Here is a 21,103-nt window from a genome sequence, read left to right on the forward strand (position 1 = left end):
GGGTGGGGGCCGCCCGAGTACCTCCGCCGCGTCTCCTGCGGGTCCCAGCGGCCCCGCGCTCCGGCCGGCGGGCGCCCCGAGGGCAGGGCCGCGAGCGGAGGGCGGCGCTGCGGGCGGCGCGATGGCGGGACGGCCCCCGCGACGTGACCGCTGAGGACGCCCCCGCCGCGCCCGGGCCCGGCCGCGCCGAGACAAAGGGGAGGCGCCCGCACGCGCGCTCGCGGGAGGCTCGCGGGACGGCCGGACGCGGCGCCGCCTCATCCCGGGCCGGGCGCGCGGGGCCGATGCTCTGAGCGGCCCGGACCCCGGCCCGGACCCAGACCCCGACCCCCACCCCCCAGCGCCTACCCCGCGGCCGGCAGCACCATGTGAAGGGCGGCCCGGCGCCCCGAGCGCGTGAAGATGGGGGATGCTGTGGACCCCCGGGACGGGAGGAGGACGTTCATTGTTCCAGCCATCAAGCCCTTCGACCACTACGACTTCTCCAGGGCCAAAATCGCCTGCAATCTGGCCTGGCTGGTGGCCAAGGCCTTCGGGACAGGTACGTGGTGCCCGCCCCCCATCCCTCCATCCCTCCGTCCCCGCAGGCTACGCGCGTCCCCGTTTTGTTTCCCATCCTCTGGTCCCCTTCGCGCGTGTCTCCGCGCACAGGCTCGGGAACGCGATGGGAGAAGAAAGGGGTGGGGGGATAACGCAGGTTTGCTCTTCAATCAGGAGCCCTTGATTTGGGCAGGTGGGATGCGGCCAGATTTCTTTTATTGGATAGCAAAAGTGGGTGTTTTTTTTTTCCCCTCCCAGTGACCAATTTTGTCCTGTTTTTACATGGGGTGGTTTTAATTTGTGGTATTTTCCTCATTGTGCTGCATTCATTTCCCCCACAGTCATAGTTGTGATTACACCACCGAGAAATCTGAGTTGGTTTCGTTATTATTGGAAGGAGGTGGATGGCACACAGGCTACATTGATTTTGACATTTGTAACCATGGCTGCGATTCAGGATCCGTGGGCTGTACCGTGGCCTCTGTCGGAGCGCAGTGTTAATTTTTGTCGTCATTCTTGAAGCCCGTGTCCTCCCGTACACGTTTCAGGCTCTATTAAACCAGTTATTTAAACCCGATATTTAGCTTGCTGAGTGTCACGTCCTGTTTTTACTTCGTGTTCAGACACATTCCTTTTCCCAAACATTTTGGCTTCATAAATTAAGAAAAACAACAACTCCCTACTGTGGGATTTTTTTTTTTAATAGAAGAGTTTTTTGAGGGCATGTGCTGTTGACACAAATTGTATAGGACAGTAGGCGTCAGACATTCCCGCCTTTACCCAGTCTTTGCAAAATGACAGGAAAAGGGCCTCCTGTTGTAATTCCTTAGCTGTTGCTTTAGGAGCCCATGTTGTGGAGCTCTGAAAACATTACCTTCTCATGTGGAGATGCTCCTGGAAGGTAATTTAATCTGATAACTTCGAGTGATTTTGTAAGATTTCTGTGGCCTAGTTAATAAATATTGGATGTGTAAAATATTTATTGAGAAGTTTCTTAGTATTTACAGACTTTTCTCTCGATGTTAAATACAGGGTTTTTTTTGTTTTGGTTTGGTTTTTTTTTGAGGGGAAGAGGATGGCTTATTTCCAGTTTTAGGACCGTGAAAATTTGTGCGTAAATGTTTTAATTCATTCTTACTGTTTAAACATACACAACTGGATACATACACAGGTGACTATCAGGACTGCATATTTAGTTAACTAGCAAATGAATCTCAGTGTTTAGAAAACTATTTGAATTAGTTTTGAGGGAAACTTCACGTTACCGTGATTTTGTGCTTATGACAGCTTTTTTTTTATTTGAATTATCATGCTTTGATATTGAAGTAGAAAGATGTTAAAGGTTTTATTTATTTTTGGCTGCGTTGGGTCTTCATTGCTGCGTGTGGGGTTTTCTCTAGTTGTGGCGAGCAGGGGCTGCTCTTCGTTGCGGTGCGCGGGCTTCTCATTGCGGTGGCTTCTCTTTGTTGCATGGAGCATGGGCTCTAGGTGCACGGGCTTCAGTAGTTGTGGCTCGCGGGCTCAGTAGTTGTGGCGCATGGGCTTAGTTGCTCCGCAGCATGTGGGATCTTCCTGGACCAGGGCTCAAACCCGTGTCCCCTGCATTGGCAGGCTGATTCTTAACCACTGTGCCACCAGTGAAGTCCTGATATTAAAGGTTTTAAAATTAGCATCAGGAGTATATAATAAAAAATTTAATTTGAAATAATTTAGATTTTGAAGATTTCTTTGGAACTAAATGTGTAGAGTAACACCTCGGAGGAAACACAAAGTGTTAGTATATTTTTGCTTTCTGGCACCACTGATATCGGTGGTGAAAATAATTGATGTATTTTGGTTTTAACTTAAGCAGCATACTGAAGCTAATATCCATTTAGAGGAGAAATGAAAGCTATGTAAGTTTTTTTTTTGATGTGGACCATATTTTAAAGTCTTTATTGAATTTGTTACAATACTGCTTCTGTTTTATGTTTTTAGTTTTTTGGCTGGGCGGCATGTGGGATCTCAGCTCCCCGACCAGGGATTGAACCCGCACCCCCTGCATTGGAAGGTGAAGTCTTAACCAATGGACTGCCAGGGAAGTCCCTATTTAAGTATTTAGAAAAGATGGAAAGACTTAAGTTGATATAGTGACCTCTGTGGAAAAGCAGTGTGTACAAGATGGAAGGCAGAGGGAATAGCAAAAATATTTTCTTTCCTTCTGAAACTGAGGGGAAACTTGTAGTACAGATGTCACAGCGTTGCCCTGGATTCACAAGGGTTCCTAACCAGAAAACGGCCTATTCTCTGGATACCTGTCAGGCAAGCTTACTAGATCCTGGACCACTTGAGAAACAAGTGTTGAACACACTTGGCGAAGAAGAGAAGAGGAAGGCACAGACTATCAGTGGAACGTGTGTTGTGCCTGGGCACTGCACTAGATGCTTTGCATTATGTTGTATATTCGGGACTTACAGCAGCTCTGTGATGTAGGTAGCGTACTCCCCATTTAAAAAAGAGAGGACGCCAGTGCAGAGAGAGGTTAAACAACTTCCCCACGGTCACAGTTTTAGTACGGGCAGACATGAGCTTTGATTTGATTGTCTGACTAAAGGGTATGGCGTTGGTGAGGGCAGGCATGCCCCTTGTATGCCCGATACCTCAAACACATTGCTTTGTTTATTCCCACAGCATCCCTTTAGAAAGATATTGTCCTCGTTTTGCAGGTGAGGGAAGAAGCTCAGATGAATTTGCTCAAGGTTAAACATCTGGCGAGCGGTGGATCCTGCGGGCCAGTGCGGGTCTTTCTGACTCTTAAGTCTGTGCTGTTTACGCTGCTCTGCGGAGTAAGCCTCTTATCTGCCAGTGTGCAGAATGGGCATACAGCACGCGTTAGAAGTCTTATTGATTTATTTTCTTGAAAGGATGGGCAGATCTTAACACACTCTCAGATGGCTTAGATGAACGTTGTTGGTACTTACAGTTGTCTTGGCAACAGTTAGAGTGGATGAAAGTCATATTCAAAATGGAATGAAAATCAAGCTTAGAAGACCTTAAGAGTCACTTAGTAACAAGAAATTATATTATTAAGAATGTTATCTTTGTACATTTTGTTTATTCTTTAATCAACAGTCTTTCAACGTATAAATTTATATGGAGTGAGTTGAAAAAATGTAATGTTTCATTTCTTTTGATGTAAATTTTCTGCATTTGCTGCAGACACTGTTATATGGCAGATGTTAGTAGACAGCATATTTCAGAGGTGTTGCTAGTGGTATTCAGTTAATCATTCAAAACATTAGCCCAAATTTAAGTTATGATTTACTAAAATCACTTCTTTAATGATGACATGTCCGGTCTTCAGGCACCAATTTAGTCTTTTTCCGTGAGAAAGTTTCTAACGTTTGACATATTAAAAAGAAGTCAATTTTAAACTGTATGTTGGAAAATTCATTTAAAATGATAGCTAGAAGTCAATTTTGGGCACAGAATGAAGTTACTGAACTATAAAAAGTAAATAAAGCGCTAGCATTTTAATACCTAGAAAGCAGATAGAGTATTTACTTAATTTGAAGTCTTCTATCAGAGCTTGGAATCATATTCTTTTTCTTTACACTAAAAATATTCCAAATAACTCAAATCTTCATAGTTTATTGTGTGGAAGAAGGCAGGTGCAGTTTTGATCAAATGAAGAATAAGTTTGTTTAGGTGAATTTTAATCTGTAAACCAAATTGCGGAAGAGGGGGAAGTTGAACTGTGCTGTGTCTACTGTATTTGAACAGCTTAACCCGTTTTGCAGTGATATTACTGCGTTTGCTTTAAGTGCTTTGGGGAAAATGGTGGGTGCAAACCCTTTTATAACCTTCTTCCTTACTAAATTCTTGCATTTGGAGGCAGCTCTGTGAGGCTTGCAGGATTGCGGTTCCCCAGTCAGGGATTGAACCCAGGCCATGGCAGTGCGAGCGCTGAGTCCTAACCCCTGGACTGCCAGGGAACTCCCAGCATTTGGAGTTCGTAACGTGGAACTTAAGGCCCAATTCCTAGTGTCACTTTATCATTTCAACTTTATCAACTATCATTCTCCCTTTCATACCGTGTAGTTTGATACAAACTACAAAACATGTAGCAGAATATAAAATCATCTGCTATTTTAAATACCCTTTATTTCATTTCTTTATATATCCCAACATGTTTTCTCAAAATCCTGTTTCACACCTGACTCTCATGCACGTGTGAAGGATGTGCTATCAGCGGAGAGAGACTGATTGCAGAGAGGCCTGTCTGGGAAGTTCTTGTAGGAGTCTGGGCAAGAGATGCTGAGAGCTTGAAGCAGCCGCGCGGAGATGCTGCTAATATTTATTGAGTACTTACTGTGTGTCGGTCACTTTCCATGTATCATCTCATTTTAATCCTCATGACGGCCTTGAGAGGTGGAAACTGTTCATCACTCCAGTGTTACTGATGAGGAAATGAGGCCCAGAGGGTTAGGGACCCACCCAAAGCCACCCAGCTTATGGTGCTGTGTTCTGAACCTGATTTCAGGCTGCCCACTTTACCATGTGCTGTCTGGGGAGAAGTCAAATTAATGGAAAAGAGGCAAAAGATAGAAAAAACATTGCACAGGTATAATCCCTAGTGTTTCTTTTTTTTTTTAAAAAAAATAAATTTGTTTATTTATTTATTTAGTTTTAGCTGCGTTGGGTCTTCGTTGCTGCACGCAGGCTTTCTCTAGTTGCTGCGAGCTGGGGCTACTCTTCGTTGCAGTGCGCAGGCTTCTCATTGCAGTGGCTTCTCTTTGCTGCGGAGCACGGGCTCTAGGCGCGCGGGCTTCAGTAGTTGTGGCGTGTGGGCTCAGTAATTGTGGCTCGCAGGCTCTAGAGTGCAGGCTCAGTAGTTGTGGCACACGGGCTTAGTTGCTCTGTGCATGTGGGATCTTCCTGGACCAGGGCTCAAACCCGTGTCCTCTGCATTGGCAGGCAGATTCTTAACCACTGCGCCACCAGGGAAGTCCCCCTAGTGTTTCTAAATGACTGAATTCAGGGTGCATGGGGGGAGGATGAGGCCCCCTGAGGTTGCAAGGAGAATGAGGTTACTTGAGCTTTCGAGATCTGGTGACTGGGAGGGTGAGTCCAGTGCCATTGGCAGAGACGGAGAGCAGCAAGTTAAACGGCAAGTCAGCTTTGTTCTGGGGAACCTTGAGCTTGATGTGTTGGCCAGATACCTTATCTGAGAAATCTAGTAGGGTAGGTAGCTGTAAAGGTGGGTAGGGAGTAAGATTGACCAGGTGAAGCTACAAAATAGCAATTTGGGAATCTTCTGCGTATGAAGTGTGATTGAAATCAGAAGTAGATGACACCATAGAGCGACAGAAAAGATTTGAGACAGAATCTACGGTGGTGAACACTCAGAATAGTTTTGGGAGGAGGCTGAGGAAAAGGAGGTGGAATTAGAGCAGGGAGTTAGGAAGAGAATTAAGGAAGTGTGAAGATACTGAGGCCCTGGAAGGAGAAAGTTTCCAGGAGGGTGGTCTTATTAACAGTGTCAAAGGCTACAGGTATTTAAACCACCCCTGAGTGGCACATACGGGTGGCGGGTGGAGAACGTGGTCTGTGTGCCAGCACAGAGCTGGGAACCCAGTACCGTTAGTGCAACAACATAGACCAGTAGGACTGGAGGAGGTTTATGTGATGAGTAGTGGGAGATGCAGCTTGAAAGGTAAATTGGGATTGTTTGAAGGGCCACATTAGGGAATTTGGTATTTGTTTAGTAGATAAATAAATTATCCTAAGCACATTGGATTTTTGAAAAAGCTACTATGATTTATTGAGCACATACTTTGTGTTAAGTACAGTTTTGAACATTTTATATGCCTTATTTTAATTCTGAGAACGACCCTATTAAGTAGATATTATTTTATTTCTTCGTCTGCCACTCTAAGGTCGGGTTTCCCACTGCAGAACTACTGGCTGGCTCCTTCCTTGTTGAGGGGGCCGTCCTATGCATTGTAGGATTTTAGCAGCATCCTGGCCTCTACCCACTAGGTGACAGTGGTATTCCCCACTCCTACTTCTTCCCCAGTTGTAACACCCAGAAATGTCTCCAGACATTGCCAGTGTCTCCTGGGGCCAATACGACCCCAGCTTAAGAATCACTGCCATGAAGACTGTGAGATACACCTTCAATTTAAAAAGGTTTTTTGGACATTGAAGTACAAATTTGTTACAACATGTCCTGATTTCACAGATATTCAAATGGAAAATAAGATTTTAGGAAATATGATAGTTTACCCTTTTTATAAAAGAGGAAATGGGTTTAGAGGGGTTAAATAACTTGCCCTTGATCATCCAGCTTGTAAATGGTGGAACAAAAATTAGAGTCAAAACCTTTATGATACTAAAGTTTGTATTTTGACCTGTGTTATACTCTTCCTAGAGTTCATTACAGTTTTGTAGTATAATACTGGAAGTGAAGGCACAAAGAAAGCGTGAAAACCTTTCAAATGTAAGTCTTAAATTTTTTGGTTTTTTGTGGAATTTAAAAGTATATTTAATTTTTCTTCAACAAACCTGTTTGTATTTGATTAGTTAGTACAGAACTAGGAAACATATTTAGCATCCGTCTGTCATTTCAGGGTCGTCCCCCCCCACCCACAGTGGATCTAGTTTTTTAGGTACTAGTTTATGGGCCTTTTCTATTGGTAAATTACAAGTAATGATCTTTAAATTAATATTACACATTTGTTAGTAGTCATAGTGTGGTGCTTCTGCTGAGATAATAATTGTATTTACTGGTCACATTTAGCACTTTCCTTCCTGTGCCTTGCATGGTTTCTCCTTTTCTTTTTCTTTTTATTTATTTGTTTGTTTGTTTATTTATTTATTTATTTATTTATTTATTTATTTATTTTTAATGTTGGGGATAGGAGTTTTTATTTATTTTTGCTGTATTGGGTCTTCGTTTCTGTGCGAGGGCTTTCTCTAGTTGTGGCAAGCGGGGGCCACTCTTCATTGCGGTGCACGGGCCTCTCACTATCGCGGCCTCTCTAGTTGTGGAGCACAGGCTCTGGATGCGCAGGCTCAGCGGCCATGGCTCACGGGCCCAGTTGCTCCGCGGCATGTGGGATCTTCCCGGACCGGGGCACGAACCCGTGTCCCCTGCATTGGCAGGCAGATTCTCAACCACTGCACCACCAGGGAAGCCCCTCCTTTTCTTTTTAAACACGCATTCTGCATCAACATAACGTTTTGGGTTAAAGGGCGACACCCCAACACTGTAGTGTCTTTCCAGCTCTCCTTCTACCACCTGCTCCCTTTCTGGGGGCCTTTTTCCTAAAGTCTTTGTCTCAGTTCCCCTGCTTGCCAAATAGTCATGATGATAAGCATTTGTTTTGCCTTCTTTAGAAGAAAAAGCATATACATTGAAACATGAATTGATCCATCTCACACTTAGGCTACCTTTGGATATTCTGTTTCCCATTGTGGAATGGGATTGTATTTCTTTAATAATTTCAAAGAATTCTTTTTATTCAAAATACTTTTTTCAGGAATGAAATTGGGTCATTTATAGAGACGTGGATATATCTAGAGAGTGTCATACAGAGTGAAGTAAGTCAGAAAGAGAAAAACAAATATCGTATATTAATGCATATATGTGGAACCTAGAAAAATGGTACAGATGAACCATTTTGTAGGGCAGAAATTGAGACACAGATGTAGAGAACAAATGTATGGACACCAAGGCGGGGAAAGCCGCGGCGGGGGCGGGGGTGGTGGTGGTGGGATGAATTGGGTGATTGGGATTGACATGTATACACTGATGTGTATAAAACCGATGACTAATAAGAACCTGCTGTATACAAAAAAAAATAAAATTCAAAAATTAAAAAAAAATAAACTTTTTCAACTATGAACTGGGAAAAATAAAACAGAGGCTGGGAATTCAGCACTAGAGAGAAAACCGAAGTCCCTCTGTAACCCTCACAGTCGCACCCTGAGTGTTAGGCCTAGTCATGTTTATGAAGCACCTGAAAATGTTTCTTGTTTTTTTTAATTTAATTTAACTTATTTATTTTTGGCTGCATTGGGTCTTTGTTGCTGCGAGCAGGAGCCACTCCCCTTAGCGGTGCGCGGGCCTCTCACTGCAGTGGCTTCTTTTGTTGCAGAGCACAGGCTCCAGGCACGCGGGCTTCAGTAGTTGTGGCACGTGGGCTCAGTAGTTGTGGCTCGCGGGCTCTGGAGCACAGGCTCAGTAGCTGTGGCACACGCTCCGCAGCATGTGGGATCCTCCCCGACCGGGGCTCGAACCCGCGTCCCCTGCATTGGCAGGTGGGTTCTCAACCACTGTGCCACCAGGGAAGTCCCGGAAAATGGTTTTTTGAGGTAAAGAAATAGAATTTCAGTTCACTGAAAAAGTGTTCGTCTCCTTACTCCATATTTAACAAATCCAGGTTCCTGGGAACGTGTGTGTATGATCTTGAAAAGTTATTTTGAATCTACCCCCGCTCCCACTCCCAGCCCTCTCCTTCAAACCATTTTCTGTCTCTAAATGGGAATTACAAGGAAATTTTAAGTACTTTAGGCTCTTAGAATAAAAAATATTTGAAATGTTTGAAATACTTTAAAAGACATTTGTCCTCAGCAAAGGAAAGTTTCAAAGTAGATGGTTTTCATTTTTTTCTGCTGGCATTTTACTGCTACTTTCAAGATTCTCTTTCAACTGTCTTCTTGTTTTCCATTTTTTTTGTGTGTGACATTCATATTACGAGGGTGCTGACTTGTAAATTTTTCTCTGATTTACGCGTTTTGTAGAATTTTGTATTGTAACAGATTTTGAAACAGCAGAAATAAACTTTTTTCTTTTTTAGCTACCTCCATTTTTTTTAACATAGATTTTAGAGGTCTTGATTATAAGTTCTTGAAATTTTACTTTTGACACTTAATAGTTTTTGAAGAGGTGAGACAGGCAGGCACTGATTCAAAAGTCCAGAGGTATAAAAGGCTAGGTCTAGTGGAAAGTCTCCTTCCCTCCTGGACCCTGAGCCACTCAGTTTGTGTTTTAAACTTGGTAATGTTGTTGGAAGACTGTTTCTCAGAAGATCTCTGGGAGTGCACTTACAAATGGTGGAAATGGTGATTTTAATGTCACGTGTATTTGACCACAACAAGGAAAAAGATCTCTTGGATACAGAGCAGAAAATGCATCGGAGGGAGACGAAGGGTTGTGAAGGGGGAACAGTTAGGAAGTTGTTATGGTCCAGGTGAGAGGTGGCAGCGGCTTGAAGGCGGATGGATACGGAAGGAAGTGGATGCGCGTCAAAGGTAAGACTTGGTAGTTGGTTGGGCACGGCGAAGGGAAGATGGTATTGTGGGGCGTGTGAAGACTGCTGTTCCTTACTGAGGAACAGAACAGTAGGCGAGGGCCGGGTTGTGTGTGCGAAGGAAAGGACGGGAGAGAGCAGCGCCGAGACGGTGGGCTGTGCGCGGAGCCCTTGGAGAGGCCCGCGTGGGGCTCAGAAGATCTCGGGGATGAGAGACGAGGTGGTGATGGAGACTCACAGGGTGGGTAAGTGCCAGTCACCCCGCGGGAGAGTGTGGGGAGGCCCCCAAGACAGGAGAGCCGCAGAGAGTGACCAGAGGGGAAGTGAGGAAGCGGGACAGGAGGTCCAGCTTGGGGGGGTGAAGGCGTGGCCGGAGGCGCCTCGGGATTTCGCAGCTCGGCGGAAGGTGTGGAGGGGAAGCGGGGAAGCGAAGCGGCCGGGGCGGCCGGGGCGGCCGGGGCGGCCGGGGTGTGTTCACTGCCGCACGGAAAGCGCACCTGGGAAGCGCACCTGGGACCTGGATCGGCAGAGGGCAGCGGTCGGGGTGGCGGGGGCAGGCTCGGGCCTGGCGGGGTGGGGGTGGGCGGAGCCCTCCTCCCGCGCCCCGCCCTCTCTCACGTCCTGTCCCACGGCACCCAGGGCTCTTCAGGGAAACTTCTCTGCCCTTCTCCCGCCTCCTCCTTCCTCTTCAAGCGGACAAATCCGTTTGACGATGGCAAATCCTAAACAGCTACGATGACAGCGAACTCCCTGTACCCCGCGTCTGACCTCCACGGCCAGCGGCTCACCCCCGACCCAGCCGCCGGTTATTTAAAGCAAGTCCCCGACATCGTGTCATTGCATCTATAAACATACTAGTGTCTCCGGCAGCCAGGGGCTCCCTTTTTATTTTTTTAATTTATTTATTGTTTAAGATTTTTTTTTTTAAGATTTTTTGATGTGGACCATTTTTAAGGTCTTTATTGAGTTTGTTACGGTGTTGCTTCAGTTTGACGTTTGGGTTTTTGTTTTGGCCCGGAGGCATGTGGGATCCTAGCTCCCCAGCCAGGAATCGAACCGCACCCCCTGCCTTGGAAGGTGAAGTCTTAACCACTGGACCGACGGGCAAGTCCCCAGGCGCTCCCTTTTTAAACTTTGCCGTGGTCCTGCCATCATCACACCGCTCCACATCACCAGTCATCTTTTTGTTTTCACTTTTCTGTCTTACAGTTCATTTGTTCCAGTCAGTATCTAAACAGGGGCCAGCCTTTGCAATTTGGTATGTCTCTCTAAGTTTTTTAAATATATAGGCTCCCCCTCCATCTAATTTTGTTTTCCTTACAGTTTACTTACTGGAGAAACCGTAGTATTTGTCCTGTCGTTTCCCACGGCCTGGATCGCCACGGGATTGTTTAACACGTTTCTTTTTGTCCCCTGTATTTCTTATACATTGACAGTTAAAGATAGAGAATTGTACAGATTCAAGTTTGATTTTTTTTTTTTTTTTGCATACTCCATAGGCTTGTGTACTTCCACCAGGAGGCACTTGATGTCTCGTTATTTCTCTTTGTGTCGTGACTTCTTTGTTTGTTAGTGGGAATTCTCTTCCCTGTATTAAATGTCGGGTGCCCTGGGGGAGAAATTTCCACAACGAACTGCCAGGCAGCCACCCTGGAGGTCACGGAGCAGGAAGACTCACACACAAACTCAGAGTGCTTCAATCACATGGATTGTTAAATCAGTTCACAGTGCGAAGCGAGGGGAAAGAAAGGTGGGGTGAATGAACACACCCTCTCCGAATCCTGCAGCACACCACACCTCGTTCTTTGTCCGTCTCTTTCTGCTCCATCAGCCTTGCCCACAGATGGTACGGTTGCAACAACCAGCGCTGAGGTTTGAACAAGGAGGCCCACAGTGACACAAGGCTGCACACTTGCTCCATCAGAGACGCAGAGGACATGCATGCCTGTCACAGCTGTGGCTTGTCGGGAAGCCTGATGAATAGCCTTGGGTCTTGTGTGCCTTGGGCAGGCCAGAATGTGTGTCACTGATGGGTGGCCCAGTTGAGCATTCATGAATTTTAAGTGTTCATGTATATTTAGTGTTCATTGCCTGTTGTTTGTTTAGCCTCATGTATATTTACTATATCATGAATATGTATTGCCTGCTGTATCTTGTGTATCATGAATAGTTAGCACCTTGGGACCTCATGAATATTAGGTATCTTCTGGTTTTTCCATTCCTTACTATGTTTAACATACATATGCTGCTAACCACTTACCTTTATTTGGTACATTCTTTGAGTTCTGTCCATGATTAACAACTTTTTGCTTACTAGTACTTCTCTATACTTCAAATATCTTAAAAAGTTTCACATATATTTTACAGACTTAGGCGTCTTTTATAACAGAATTGGATCGCCTCGGAAGTAAAAGTGCATTTTCTGAGGTACAGGAAAGGCAGGATAACTGTTCTGTTCTCTTCCTTTATTGGGGGGAAATTGGGCCAAAGTGAATGGATCACTGGCCCCCAAGAATCTGGAAGGGAGTAAAGAATAGGGAGAAAGAGCATTTAAACAGTGGTGACGAGAATGTGCAAAGGCTTTGCAGGGGAAGGGAGCATGCGTGGTTCCGGGAACTGAATGGGCCAGCAGGGGCAGGGTCCTGTCTTTCTTGTAGGTCAGAGGAAGGCTTTGAGTCCTTAAAGAAGCAGAAGTCATTGAAAACCCTGAGGTTTGGCAGGGTGTGTGACATGCTCAAGTTTGCCTATGGGAAATAAGCAGATTCTGGCTACAGTAGAGAATGGTTTGGAGTGGGGACAGGTGTGAACATGGCAAAGACAAGTTTAGGAGTAATGCAGTAGTGCAGATGCGAAGTTCCGAGAGCCGGGACCAGGAGGTGTGAGTTGAGATGGCGAGAAGGGGAGGGTTGGGCTGGATTTGGTGATGGATCTGGTCTGGGGCTTGAGGGACGCCTAGATGCCGCTGTACTTACGTGATGCAGGGAACACCGGGAGTGATGATGCTTGGGGAGGAGACTGATTTGGGGCATTTTGAGGTGTCATGACTCTCTTCAGCGTAATTTCAAATGTATAAGAATAGTACAAGGAATCCCTGCATACCCTCTCCCCAGGGTTACCAGTTGTTAACCTTTTGTCCCATTTTCTCCCTTTCCCTTCCCCCACACAAATCCGTGTGCGTCTGTATATACACACACACACACGTAATGTTTTCTGAGCTGTCTGAGAAAGAATTAGAGACATTGTACCCTCTACCCCTAAATACTTCAGACTCTCTCCTGATGAGAGATGAACGCTAAGTCTCAGATAATCTCAGTAAAATTATAAAAATAAGGAAATTCAACTTCGACACCGTATTATCTAATCCACATCCCCTATTCAGATTTGCCATTGTCTCAATGTCCTGTGTTGCTGCTTTTTTTTCCCATTCCAAGATGCAGTCCAGGATCGTGCATCACATTTAGTAGACTTGTCTCCGTCGGCTCCTTAACCTGGAACGGCGTTTCCGTCTGTCTGTGTCTCCCATGATACTGACACTGTGAAGCCTCAGCACCCCAGCAGCATGCTGAGCCGGGTGGCAGGCCCCTGCCCTGGGCACTGTCTTTGCCCTGTGCCCCTGGCACAAGCAGGCAGTTCCCTGCAGGCTCCAGCTGGGCCACCTCCTGCCTCGTGGTCCTCTGCCCTCTCTGGAATGCTGGGCCCTCATTCCGCCCCTGGGCTCCACGACTGGGACGACGATGAGATTCTGGCATGGCTGCGGGCAGTGTCCCAACAAGAAAACCTAGCCAGTCTGAAGGCACAGTACACAGACGCCTGCCCCAGACAAGAGGTGATGGAGACCCAGGAACCGGAGACGTTTCCCGACCGCCTCCTCCTCCTGTCCCCTGGTGCCACCCCATCTTCTGTGGCTTTCTTCCTTCTTGTCCTTTGACCACCTACTCTCTACTCTCCCTCCTTCCCTCCCTGCTCGCCTCCAGCTGACCCGCCCACGCACCCCCTCTCATCCCTGCCACCTCCATCACCTGGCTCTCCAGCAGCAGGTGTGCTTTATTGCCCCCTGCCTGGCAGCATCCCTGTGTTCCTCAGGGGGCTTGGGCAGGGATGCCCAGGGGGCACCAGAGATGAACCACTGGGCAGCCACGCAGCCCCAGAGGAGAAATATCTAGACAGAGCTCAGTTTCCTTACCCTCTGTTCCTCCCAGGATCAGACAGCTTGACATCCTCTCCCTCATACACCGAGATGCCAGGGAGGTGGGGGCAGGAAGTAGGAAATCCCAGTTCTCAGCACCCCCAAAATGTCTGAGCCTGCAGTGTCGATTGGTTCCCCTTATTAAAATGTCTTTTTATCTTATGAAAACAGTAGGCCAGTTATTTTATAGAATGTCCCTCATTTGGATCTGTCTAACGTGTCTTCTTGATGGATTCAAGTTATACAAACCTGGCGGGACGACCACAGAAGAGGTGCTGTGTTTTCAGTGTGGGTTGTGTCAGGGGCACACGATGTCCGTTCAGTTGTTGATGCAGACTTTGATCACTTGCTTCAGGCGGTATCTGCCACTTCTTTCCGCTATAAAGTTATTATTTTCCATCTTTAATTAAGAAGCAATTCGTGAGGAGATAATTTGAAATACCCTGTTCATCAAACCCACCAATTTAGCATCCAAAATGATTCTTGCTTGAATCAGTTGTTATCCCATTTATTTTTTCCCATTTTTAGTTGGTCTTCTACTACAAGGAAGAGTTTTCCCTTCTTTTTCTTTCACATACTTTTTCATTTATTTGTTTACATCAGGGTGGACATTCTTGTTTTATTCAGTGGGTTATAATCTTTTATTGTCATTATTTATTTTGATGTTCAGATTGTCTCAGATTTGGTCAATGGGATCTCCTTCCGGCTGAATCCTGTGACCTTTTGATATGGTCCCATCATTTGTTAGCTTTCGCACACACACGCACACACACACACACACACGCACACACACACGTTCTGAGCTGATCTTGCAGTTTTCCTGCTCCAGCCCAGGAGGAAACAGCCATTTCTGGAGGAGTCTTGGTTTGTTTTAATGGGAGGCATATTAGAAACTGAGATATAGGTGCGAGGCTTATTGCCGCTGGGATTTAGCAGACAGAGCTAGGAAACACGCATGTGCAGATGTGACATGCAGCTACAGCTGCTTCTCTCTCGGTCACAGATACATGCCAACCACGATGTGTCCACACTGACACTTCCCATCTCAGTCCAGCCCCACAGAGCTCGCTCTGACCCCGCCTTTCCATGTTTCTTACTGCCCTTGTCTCTGATAAACCAGGCTCTGGTTTGGGGTTTGGGGTTTCTTTGCGATGTAAAGAGTTGTGAGGACCTGGAGCTCAGGAGAGGTCCCTGTGGCTCTCTGGGCAGGGAGAGGAGTGGAGGAGGTGACTTCAGCAGGTCTTGGGTGCGGGGAGGGAGCAGGGGCACTGCCTTAGCTGGTGTCTTCCTTGAAGGCCAGGCTCAGTTGAGGTACTTTACCTTGTACATTCTTAAATATTTGAGTGCCTGCTGTGTTCCAGGCACTGTCCTAGGTGCTGTGACAGAGGACAGGAAAGTATCCCGCTCTCCTCGAGGCTGCGTTGTAGTGGGAGGGGGTCGAAATAGGCTAACCTAAATATTATGGGATAGTAGTAATTGAAACAGGACGCCTGCGTAGGGTCAGGGAAGGTGTATATGGGAGATGACCGCTGACTGAGCTCCCGATGGGAAGGGCCGACCGCAGGAGGAGGGTGAGGGGCCGGGGAGTAGCTAGGGGCCGGGGAGTAGCTGGTGCCCAGGCCCCGAGGGACAGACGTGGCACCCTGTAGTGTCTGCGGTGTGGTGGGCCCAGAGGTGGAGGAACTTGAAGTCAAGGGCAGCCATGGCTGCACACCTGTGCAGGCTGTGGAGCCTGAACTCAGGACAGACGGTTCCTGCGCTCACGGTCCCGGGTCAAGGAAGACACAGCTTTTAAATCCAAAGCCCCAGTTTTCCCCACTCTGTCATGCTGCCTCCTGCTGGTAGTGAATGTCGGTTAACTGAAAAAGGGTTGGTTTTGAGAGGGATACTATTGCAGAAGAGTGGCCTAGTGGGGAAGACTGTCAGGTTTTTCAAAGCAGGTACAGGAGTAAATGAGGATTACTAGTACAGAATCTGGGAGTTGAGGGGAAATTTGAAATCTGGTGGGAGTCCCTTTAGGGCAAGACTAATGACTAAAATTAAAAAAAATAATAGTAACATTTTCATTCATCAAGTATTTATTTCGTGCTCACCGTGTATCAGGTAGTAAGATGCTGCGGTTTGTATTATGGGGAGTAATTATGGTCCTTGCTCTCTGGTCATGTAGTAGGTACTCTTGTTTGTTTAGTTAATCTTTATTGGAGTAGAATTGCTTTACAACGTTGTGTTAGTTTCTGCTCTACAGCAAAGTGAATCAGCTCTACGTGTACATATATCCCCTCTTTTTTGGATTTCTGTGAGATACTCATTTTAATACATCCTTGTCAACAGTGGGTTTAAAAATTATTTGCCATTTTGATAGGCAAAGTCTCATTGTAACTTTCTTTGATTACCGGTACTATGATTTTAAAAAAAAAATGTTAACTGACCATTTTTGTGTCTTTTGGTTAATTTAGAGTTCTAGGTGTAGGGCTTACTTTTACTTGGAGTTTTTGAAACTCACAAATTCTGTCTTAGTAATTGCCTTGGACATAATTTTTAGTTGTGGAAAATAAGGCAGTGTTCCCATGGTTGAGTGGTGATATCTCTGAATTGCGTTCCCCTTGTACCCCCTGACCGTTCACTGTTGTAAGGAAATCTGTGTCATTTGCTGGTGTATGGATGCAACTAGTACTAACTCAGCTTTATAGAAAAGTGCCTTGAGCAAGACTGTTTCTGTGCCCTCTGCGTGTGCCCAAGCATTTCAGGTGATTGTTAATTTCAAAGCTTAGCTCTAGTCAGGATTTATAATAACACGAGTAAGGTAGGTTCTTGCTTACGTCCTGGTGCACAAGAAAAACTTGTCTCATCCTTCGCAATTCTGGGAGCGGAGTTTCAGTTTCTTCAAGTATTAATTTCTTACCTTCTTGTACTCTGGAGATGAGAGGGAGGGTGAAACCTCTTATCTTTGATTTTGCCTGTTTATTTTCTAATATGTGGTTTCAGTTCATTTGTTTTAAAAATGTGATACAACTCCAAACTGTTTTCTAAAAAATGATAGTCTTGTACTGTTGGCAAAATGATAGACATTTTCGAAGTCTTCTTTTAAGCATATTTAGTTCTTGAAGACTTGTTCTTGAAAGTGACCTACTTTACAATACTCAGTATGCAGTTTTGCATTCTTTTGGGGTAGAATAATCTGTCTTTGTCATATTCTTGAAACATTCTTTGACTTGCTGTGGATCCCTTCCCTTTTCCTTGCATTGAGATCTTTTTGAAACTTACATTTTCATCACTTAGATTTGTGGGTTCGCCCCTAAGCCATATGTTTTCCACCTTCCAGCTTGTTGATCCTGGCAAACCATTGTTATTTTTGAATCTGTTTAGCTACAAGGTTTAGAGCTAAGACTCTGCATTTATCAGCTATGTGTCCTTGGGCAAGGTAACCTTTCTTGAGTTCCTTATCTGTAAAATAGGGACAAGAGGGTTGTTAGTGTTGAACGACAGAATGCATGTTTGTGACAGTGCCCGCGCATAAAGGCCCTTACTAAGTATTATACATTCCTAATATTTTTCTGTGTATTGTCTGATTTGACAGTTCCACCAAGTTGTAATAAAGATCATGTGTGAGAATGGATGTAAAAGCCGTAAATAAATGTAAGCGGATGTACAGGTGTGGTGAAGTTTGTAATCCTGATCATGAGCAGTCACTTTTCTTTGCACAGCTGATGTTTAGGTACCAAGTCACCTGCATTAGTCACTTTTTATTGTAATAGGGGAAAAAATCTATTATGTATACATTTTATAATAATTATCTTAAAATCAAATAATTTCCCTTTTAAATTTGCTCTCCGAGTAGCTTCCATTTAGCTCCTGTGATACTAAAATTTAAGTGGGTGCCAGCACCGTGTCCTGTAGATTACAACGGAGCTCGTGGATCACGCTGAGGCAGCTACTGAGTTTAAGGCTGGCTCACTACTGGTTAATGCCGCTATGAAGGAAGGGAAGTGTTTTCAGTTATTAAATGAGGATGATATTTTTAGATGTCTCCAAAATCCCCAATTGGTACATCTACTCTTGACCTCTTTCCGGAGTCCTGTATTCCCAGCTGCTTTTTGGATATTTCCACTTGGATATTTTTGCTGTTGTTTCAAACTCAGCATATGTAAAACTAAGTTTATGATCTTGCTTCTGGAGTTGATGCTTCCTCTGATTTTCTTTTCTCTTTTATTTTTTTAATTTTAAATTTATTTATTTATTTTTGGCTGCGTTGGGTCTTTGTTGCTGCGTGCGGGCTTTCTCTAGTTGCGGCGAGCAGGGGCTACCCTTCATTGCGGTGTGCGGGCTTCTCACTGCGGTGGCTTCTCTTGTTGCGGAGCATGGGCTCTAGGCGCGCGGGCTTCAGTAGTTGTGGCACAGAGGCTCAGTAGTTGTGGCTCGCGGGCTCTAGAGCGCAGGCTCAGTAGTTGTGGTGCACAGGCATAATTGCTCCACGGCATGTGGGATCTTCGCAGACCAGGGCTCGAACCCGTGTTCCCTGCATTGGCAGGCGGATTCTTAACCACTGCGCCACCAGGGAAGCCCCTTGATCATTTATTGCTTAGTGTTGTCTCCAGTTTCTGAATTGCTGTCTGTCTAGATTATTTGTAGACTACTGGCTCCTGGAGGGTAAGGATTATTTCTAAATCCTTGAATTCCCCAGAACCAAACTCATATATAAAGGGAACGTGCAATCATTATGATACTATTATTTGTTGAAAATATTTTTCTAAATGATAGGACCTGTCAAAAACTTTAAGGTAAAATTGCTACGTTGTATATTAATATCGCGAGAACACCTTTTGGGAGGCTGACGTTGCTGAGCGCTGTGGCATCGCCGGGCTCACGCTGAAGCTGCCTGTTCAGGAGGCTCCTCGAAGCCCTGTGGGCGGCGGGTGGCCCCGAACCCTCATTCTCCGGAGCAGGCGGGCGGGGGCCTGGCTGGTGTCGGGCCAGAGCTGCCAGGTTCTGTGACTGTGGCTCTACGCCAGCTTCCTGCTCAGATGCCCGCCTTTCCTCGTGGGGGACGACGCCCGGCCTTGCCTGGCGTTCTTCCCGGGGGATGGCCTGGCCGCCAGAGAGAAACTCAGAGGCCGTCCCGTCGCCCAGCTGCCCTGTCTGTCTCCCTCGAAGGGAGCAGCCGGGTGCCCAAGAAGGCTTTTTGGGGTGGGGGGTGGGGTCGGCGGGAAGGCGGAGGAAACAGGGCTTCCCGGTGTGCGGGACTTGTAAGGGTGGTTCTCCGTGAACCGCAGCTGTAGCTGCCGCTCAGCAGCCTCCGCGGGCCCGCAGGAAGGGAGAGGCCAGCGGCGGGCGGAGGCGGAGGGACGGCTCGCAGTGGGCGGGTTCTAATTGGCAGCCGGCGAGCTGGGCAGCTTTGGGCAAGGGATTTTATACTCCCAGGCGTCGAGGCCTAGCGTTCCCCGGAAATAGCTGTTATCGTGCGTTTCCTGGTTGAGCGCCTGAATGAGCGGATTCGCTGGAATGGGCTTTTCGGAGCCTTTTAGCTGGCTCTCTGTGTTGCAGCGTGCACGTGGGGATACTTTCCGCAGACTCCCCGGACTCAGAAGACGTCTCTCCTTGATCGCTTGGTAGTCGCTTTTTAGAACATACTCGGAACCGTATCCTCTGTAAAGGAAAATTCTATCTCTTTCTCGTTGCAGATTACCTGCCAAGGTCGAATAAATCATCTTTTCAGTTACAGCGTTATTGTTATTTTTAGAAGGAATCTTAACTTTTAAGACATGAATAATTATTAGATAAACTGTGTTTCTTTTATAAAAATCTTGTAAGAATTCGTTTCCCCTTAATCTTTGTAGAAAATGTGCCAGAGGAGCTTCGCGAGCCGTTTTACACAGATCAGTACGACCAGGAGCACATCAAGCCGCCGGTTGTTAACTTGCTTCTCTCGGCTGAACTGTACTGTCGCGCCGGGAGCCTCATTCTCAAGAGCGACGCCGCCAAACCCCTTTTGGGCCATGATGCTGTCATCCAGGCTTTAGCACAGAAAGGTCTTTATGTCACTGACCAAGAAAAATTGGTAACAGAACGAGATCTCCACAAGAAACCCATACAGATGGTGAGTCTTTATACACCCAAGATTATTTTGTTTCAAGCGTGTACGTTTGTGAATTGTATTCTAATACGGAGGGACATAGGTTTTACAATTGCATTGTCATCTCTGCCTAGAGTTTAAAAAATACCTTTTTTTCTTACAAGCCTCATTTTCAGATTAAGGAAGATTTTTAAAAATTGAAGTATAGTTGATTTACAGTGTTGTGTTTCAGGTGTATAGCAAAGTGAACAAATTAAGGAAGATTTTAATAAACTATTTTGGAATGTTTGGTGCTATAATAATACCTGGGAGAAACAATTACATAATTTCCAACTAAAGTAAAGTGATTATTTTTTTTGATTTAAAAACTTTTTTCCATCATAGAGACTAGAAGAGATGTAGAGTGCATCCTTTTATTCTCATTAGGAAAGAGACGGGATTTGTAAGTGTTCATTTACAAGCTTGAATGACCTCTTGGTAAATGTCTGTACATCAGATACTTTAGTTTATTTAACAACTTGAATTCGTTCTTGTGGAAAACACACAACGAAGGGCTCTGCGCTGGCTTGGGACTAACAGGCAGGCCTCTCTCATGATAGTCTCTGGAGACACACAGATGCTGAGGTTCATCGTATGCTGCTTCAGTCTGCGGTACCGCTTTAGCTCAGGTTTACAAAACCCTGGGCATCGTCGAGAATGGCATTAGAACAGCGGATTCGCACATTTAATTAAATCATGCTCTTGTATGGGACATTCCTTACTTCGGAGGAAGGAGAGAGATATACAAGAAGAATATATGAAATTTTGAAATTGAAGAATTTCAAAGAATGAACGAAAAGTAGTTTACCAAAAATAGTGCTGAAAGAGATGATTGACCCACTTCTGCTTTCTGCCTATTTTCCTTCTTAAAAAAAAACACGGTTACTTTCAAGAAATGGAGAATAATGTCTCAAGAAAAATTTAATGAATTTAGTAATAGATTTATAATAGAATTATTAAGGAAAACTAAGA

At 45.6% G+C, this 21,103-nt stretch overlaps 1 protein-coding gene across 4 annotated transcripts in view; it reads left to right on the forward strand.

The window, feature by feature from the left end:
• Positions 1 to 402: 402 nt before the first annotated feature.
• CAMSAP2 (calmodulin regulated spectrin associated protein family member 2) overlaps positions 403 to 21,103 on the forward strand; it is a gene marked incomplete at its 5' end in the record, with an annotated part of 84,127 nt that continues 63,426 nt past the window's right edge. For all 4 annotated transcript variants that reach the window (XM_079697238.1, XM_079697240.1, XM_079697239.1 and 1 more), the window contains 2 exons: positions 403 to 541; positions 19,857 to 20,116. In XM_079697238.1, the coding sequence (XP_079553364.1) occupies positions 403 to 541; positions 19,857 to 20,116 (399 nt within the window). The remainder of the gene's footprint in view (positions 542 to 19,856; positions 20,117 to 21,103) is intronic.

This window comes from Hyperoodon ampullatus (genome assembly GCF_949752795.1).
Source record: "Hyperoodon ampullatus genome assembly, chromosome: 2".
NCBI classification, from domain to species: domain Eukaryota; kingdom Metazoa; phylum Chordata; class Mammalia; order Artiodactyla; family Ziphiidae; genus Hyperoodon; species Hyperoodon ampullatus.